The sequence below is a fragment of the Telmatherina bonti genome (assembly GCF_933228915.1).
Source record: "Telmatherina bonti genome assembly, chromosome: 23".
NCBI lineage: Eukaryota > Metazoa > Chordata > Actinopteri > Atheriniformes > Telmatherinidae > Telmatherina > Telmatherina bonti.
In genome coordinates, this window is record NC_136632.1 from 9167093 (window position 1) to 9173329 (window position 6237).

The following is a 6237-nucleotide window of genomic DNA, read 5'->3' on the forward strand; positions in this document are numbered from 1 at the left end:
TTCAATCAGTGTTTTTATCCCTTTTTCCTCATTTAATGACCATAACATTCTCACCCATTTCCAAACAGCCCTGCCCTGAAGCGCACTGTGCAGTATAGAAACCGCACACAATGTTGCCATTGTCCTCGTGCTTTTTTCCATCTTCTCCAAAGGCACTTTGGATGACCCATGATCCAATTAGGCACTGGATCTGACTGCAGTAAAAAAAAAAAAAAAAAAAAAAAAAAACAACCCAAAAGACTTCTTTTCTCACTAAATCGCATTTTTATGTATGGATGTATGTATGTAAGAAAAACAGACAGTTTTTTTTGTTTGGCATCAGTAGAACTCAATCAGATACTCTGGATAAATCTGGTTGCTGTCAAAAATCACATAGATCTTTGGATTGGCCATATCGTCCACGCAGCTGTCGTAAAAGTTGGTGAAGCTGGCGTCCTTGGAGGGCGGTCTGCAGTACATAGGATGGCCCACTGTGTACTCTCCGACAAGCACTCTGGCAAGGAACATGGTCTTATAAGGAGGCTCGCTGGCAAATATAGGCGGAGCCAGTCCGTGTCTCTGCAAGGTGGTGTTGTGTTTCCCCGTGGTGTGGCAGAACTTACTGGAATATTTGGAATCTCGTGCAAAGTAGCTCCCTGCGGAGAAAGACGGATTGAGAGATGTTTTACAAATGAGGCGTAACTGGAAGTGCAGCGAATTCTTCCAGGATGCAACATCACAACAGAAAGGGATGTACCTTTGCCATAAACATCACCATGACTTCCTGTCAACCTCCAGTCAAAGTTAAATGTACATATAGCTTGTATGTTGCTGTGTCCTGTGCCATGAAACAGCATTCGCTCCTCAATATCCAGTGTTCGCTTGACTTTTCGCAACTGTGTTTTCTTCCTTAGGGGAGAACACAACACACAGTTTCTTTTGTATTTGCAAATGACAAGGTTCCAAAGCACAGTATGACTAACTTTTACAAGCAAACTTGGAGCTCGAGAGTGGTTTCAGATGTCACAGAAATAAAAATGCATGCTGCTGCAAACAAACACTAAGCTGGCAGGTTTGTACAAGCCTGACAGACTGCAAAGCAAGTGTGAGGGGAAAAAAGTGAAATGAAATTACAGTCGAAGCTGCAGCTCCCACAAGAAGGTGTTAAAACAGAAAACGACTCTCTCTACCTGCAGAAGAACTCCCATAAGTCCAGGTTCTGAATCCTCTGGATGGATTTGATTGGATGATCCATCGTCCTTTCGTACAGTCTGGCTACTTCTTTAAACTCGTACGTGTCTCTGCCGAGCTGGATGAGCTGCAAAAAACACAACCAGTCATGAGGGAAATGGTAAACATTGCAGTAAACACTGTAGTAAAGTCAAAAGAAATCACGCAAGTTCAGTAAATAACTGCAGACTTGCTGCTGTAATTAGGTGGAGGGGAGGTAATCTGTTCTTTCTCGCAGTTCGGAGAGGGATCTTGTCCAGTTTTTACTCCCTGCAGCGTCCACACTAGTCGTGTATGGCAGCACAAAGGGACATCTCATGTCTAATTTGTACCTCCTTGTCTCCTCTCTAGTCCATCCTCCTGCCTGTGATCCAGAAACACATTTAAACAAACCCTTTTAAAGGATATCTCAGTTAATGAAAACGCACCTGGAGGAGAAAACAGCAAGGAGGAGAAAAGTCTTACAAGAAGAACTAAACCCATAGTTTTTGGCTAAAGTAACATCTGATGGGGCTGTTTCACATCCAACATGGAGTCATTTCTAATATTTTATCATAAAAATATTACAATTTTTACCCTCAGGATTATTTTCCAGGATTACATTCTTTTCTTTATTTGCTTGAAACATGCAGTTCCAGATCAGTGTTTGCGATTGATCACTTGATTATAATACCAACTTTACAAGGAAGCCCAGAGCTGGAGAAACTGGGCTGAACTTAGCAAGTTGAAAATCAATACTGGGACATCGTTTTGGGTGGTCTTGATTGTTAGAATTAGTGTAGTTAGACTATCTGACTTATCCTAACAATGGGCTACAAAAACAATTAAACCCCAAGGGGAGAAAAGAAACAAAAATGAAAACAAAAAACCTTCAGGAAAAACATTATATTTTGGATCATACAACTAGTAAACTGTAAAGTCTTGTTGGGAGAAATGGCGTGCAACTGTGTGATCACCATCACACACCCACAGAGACCATTTTCTAGTGAAAACAAAAATCCAAGGGGGTTCTTGGAGGAAAAAAAAAACAAAAAAAACAGACCCCCTCTCAATCTCTAAAGTGTGTGTGAATTAAACAGGATGGAAAAGTGTTAGCTGACTCACCTGATAAGGCTCATCTGTGTTGATTCTCTCCCAGTGGCAGGGAACAGGCAAGGCCAGATTATCACAGATAAACCTGATGGATCAGGTGAAGGATAGAGTAGTATCAATAGATGCCATGGTTGCAAGTAAACACTTATATTGTGCCAGAAATCCTCTTCGTCTCACATTTTAAAAGATAAAAATGTTCTTGATGAAATGCGATAAGACAAGACTGTTGAGACTAGGCCTGTCACGGTAACAAGATTTCACATGCGATTAATTGTCTCAGAAATGATTGCGATAGACGATAATATTGCGCTAAGCAATTATTGTAGTCATGTTAAGACCATTTTCAACTAAAATAACAATAATGCCATAATAATGCAGGTACACCCTTTTAAAGATCAACATACTTTAATTTCTAAAGAACATTTAGCTGAATGTGCTAACTAGACTCATCCAGTCCTCAGGCTGAAACTGTTCAGGATTTCTCCTGGGGTTTTGGCAACGTGGTTATCTGGAACATATGGCCTCTGAACACCATGTAGCACAGTTACATAGTCTACGGTCAATATTAGGGGACATGTTTGGACTTGAACAGAGGTTTGATGGTAAAATTAAATGTCTTTGAACGCCTTCAGTATGTTTTCATGTCATTGTAAAGCTGTGGAAATCCTGTTTGTAACATGAATGTTCATCCAGGCGATTCTTACTGGCTGTAAAATGTTTGCAACATTTTTCTTAATGCTGATTTTTAATAACATTAGAGGACAGCGTCGCTTCACCATCCACGCTGTCTGAGTGCACACCATGTTGCACTGTCTTGTTTGTGTTTAATCTGTCGGTTCAACACCGCAGTGATCGTGGACTGTAGGTAAGATGGAGCTAGCCTGGTTGTTGAGGTCGTTTTTTTTCCCAGCTGGGAAACCAGCAGTTACTGGTTGTGTTTTAAGTGCAGATGGAAACTTGTTGCATTGCTGTGTTTAGTTTATATTGTCTTCAAACAAATGCGGAGAAAAAAGAAAGACCAATGAAAATTATTGCGTCCAGCAAACTTACTGCGTGCATTTTTCCTTATCATACGATTAATTGACGTATTGCAACAGGCGTAGTTGAGACATGTCTTACTTAAACCAAATCTGACTGTACTTTAACTTCCTCTCTAACGTGTCTTATTTGGTTGTAAATGAAATATCTGCATATTTAAATAAACCATCAAAGCTTACCTGAAGCCAGTTGCAGAGTGGAGTGAGCGTTTGATTGGCCGCTGCTTTCCTGTTGTCACATTTATTTGGCGCATAACTGGAAAAAACAGTATAGATCAGTAAACTGCAACAAAAAGTTTTTTTTTTTTAATTATTATTATTTGAATTAATTAAGTTATTTTCCTTGTAAGAGGTTATGTTCTCTCTGTAACTGATCACTGTTCGCATTATGTTTGGAACTTTTCCACTTACTTGAGAAGTCCAGTCTGTAGGTGTACTTGGCCGTGTAAAACTCCATGACCCCACGCTGGTTCCTGTTGTAACACTGCTCAATTTGGGCACTGGTCACAGAGCAGGCCGCACTGGGATCAATCTGGGCATACATGAAGGGGAAACAAATGTCGACCCAAACAAATCATATGATTACGTGACAACATCAAAACATATTCTGTAGTTGCAGCTTTTCAAAGATGATGATAATATTGTTCCTAAACCAGGAATTCTGTATTAAATATGTCACCAATGTAAAACCACTACTACTACTCCTTAAAGAAAGAGCCACAACATTGCACAAGTGTTTTCATATTAAAAAAATGTACAAGGATGGAATTATGAGACTGTATACACAATTGTAAGTTTACTGAATCTATCTACAGAAACACAAGACAAATGTTTTTTGTTTTTTTTTTCTTATTTTTTTGCTGAAGTAGTGTCTGGTGACATGGTTAGGGTGGGGGTTAATCTAATTTAGTTAAGTCAACTCAACGTATTATTATTACTCGAAAGGTGCTTTATGAGGCAGATTATATAAGATTTAACCTTCTATTTGTGTCTATTTGTTCAAGTATAACAATGGAAAGTTAAATTAAGCATGAAATGAACAAATACATAAATAAACAACTGTTTGTACTTTATTGTAGTTGAATAATTCTGCCTAGACAGATAGTCCGATGGCCAATTTCTAAAGCCACTAAAAAATTTCAGAAGGTAAATTGACCAATTTATTGACATTGAACAGAAGTAAATCTAATTTGCAATCCATACGTTGGTATATATTCTTGCTAATACGTTTGTTAACATTAACTTTGTGAAAAGCATGAATGCTGTATATTGGGGATACAGAATAAACATTCATTGTTGTGGTTTTTTTTATAGCATGTAAGGTGCTAGGGCTGTGATGATATGCTTTTATCCCAATTCAATTCAGATTTTTTGGGTGCCGATTCGATTTAAATTGCGATTCTCACAATTCTTTGATATTGCTAATTTGTGTAGATTAAAAACAACAAAAAGTATAAAACTTATTTTTACTCGTCATTTTTCTTGATTTCTATTAGGAAAAAACAACACAGTACACAGACCATCATTCTGTTGCTATAATGCCCAATAATTTATTTCTACGTTTAGATTATTATTCAATGTTTTTATTATTACTTTTATAATAATATGATACATATGATTTATATTAATTGTTCAAAGACAATGGCAATAAGTCTTTCTGATTCTGATGAAGACAAGTAAAAAGATCAATAAAAAGAATAAAAATGATGTAAATTGTAGAGTAGATTAATTTTTTTTATTTTAGAAAAAAAAAGATTTTTTAACACACACACACACACACACACACACACACACACACACACACACACACACACACACAAATCGATTTTAAAATTGTGAAGCAAAAAAAATCCCTATTTTCGATTGGATTTTTTTCCCCACCCTTATAAACTACCTCAAACATGTGCCAAACTCCACACTCGGCCAAATAAAACCAGCACCAGTTTGGTTCTGAGGTGTCCATCTCCTCCATCTCTGTGGACTCCTCCTCTGACGATCTGATGGCCAACATGGCTCAATCTGAAATGAACAACACAGAAAGACAAAATGAAACTATAACACAGGGGAGAACTAAGTGTAGCAGAAGTCCTGTCCAACCAGGTGAAGAATCAGCTCAGCTCCACTGCAGGAAGATGAACCTGTTGTTGAAAACATCTCTTCTAAATGCATCAGTAGATACAAAAACATGGCAGGACTTGTACTTTGTTTTTCATTTCTACTTCATACACCTCTGTAAGGGAAGGTTTGATCATTACTAACCTGAAGTGGAAGAGTTGTGTTTAAGCCATAGTCAGAAGGTTATTTCATCCTGTGAGAAACATCAAAACAAACCAGCAGATTCTGCCATAACGAGCTAGCTGGCCGCACCCGCTTCCTCTCGTCTGTGCGAGTGTCTTACTGGTTTTCAGTCATCGTCTAACTGGTATCTCCCTTCTCTGGATATAAAAGCTTCACGTGCCATATATAAAACAAGAGAAAAACTCCAGAGTTTTGTCTACGTGTAAATGTCTGAATATCATGTTCCTCTGCGAATTCTTGTTTACTTTTATTTCCTGATACGTCAATGAACAAGACGTCACTGCGTAAATCCGGCGGAAGCTCCTCCCCTAACACATCAGAGGATTTTGCCCAGGTTTTAGCCTTACAGGCACATACATCTGGTAATTAAAACAACAACAACAAAAAAATTAAATTAGCGACAAGGTCAGGAAACATTACTCAGTTATTACATCAAAAGTTACACTTAAAGGATTAATTGTAGCGTTCAATCAATAATTTCAATGAGAAACAGGTTTAATAGGTCTAATAAAATGAAGAAAGACCATCCAATTCTTGTCTCGCCATCATAGGCTATCACAAAATTAATGCGATCGCCTTCTTTTCACACATAAAAAGACTA

General features: G+C 38.0%; 1 protein-coding gene across 1 annotated transcript; it reads right to left on the reverse strand.

Annotated features, from left to right (window-relative positions):
• Positions 1 to 318: 318 nt before the first annotated feature.
• On the reverse strand, positions 319 to 5349 carry parp11 (poly(ADP-ribose) polymerase family member 11; the record flags this gene model as incomplete). The annotated part of the gene is made up of 7 exons (XM_079263028.1): positions 319 to 635; positions 737 to 888; positions 1170 to 1297; positions 2314 to 2386; positions 3519 to 3594; positions 3750 to 3870; positions 5233 to 5349. The coding sequence occupies 7 exons, from the start codon at positions 5347 to 5349 to the stop codon at positions 319 to 321; spliced, it is 984 nt and encodes a 327-aa protein (XP_079119154.1).
• Positions 5350 to 6237: the final 888 nt, after the last annotated feature.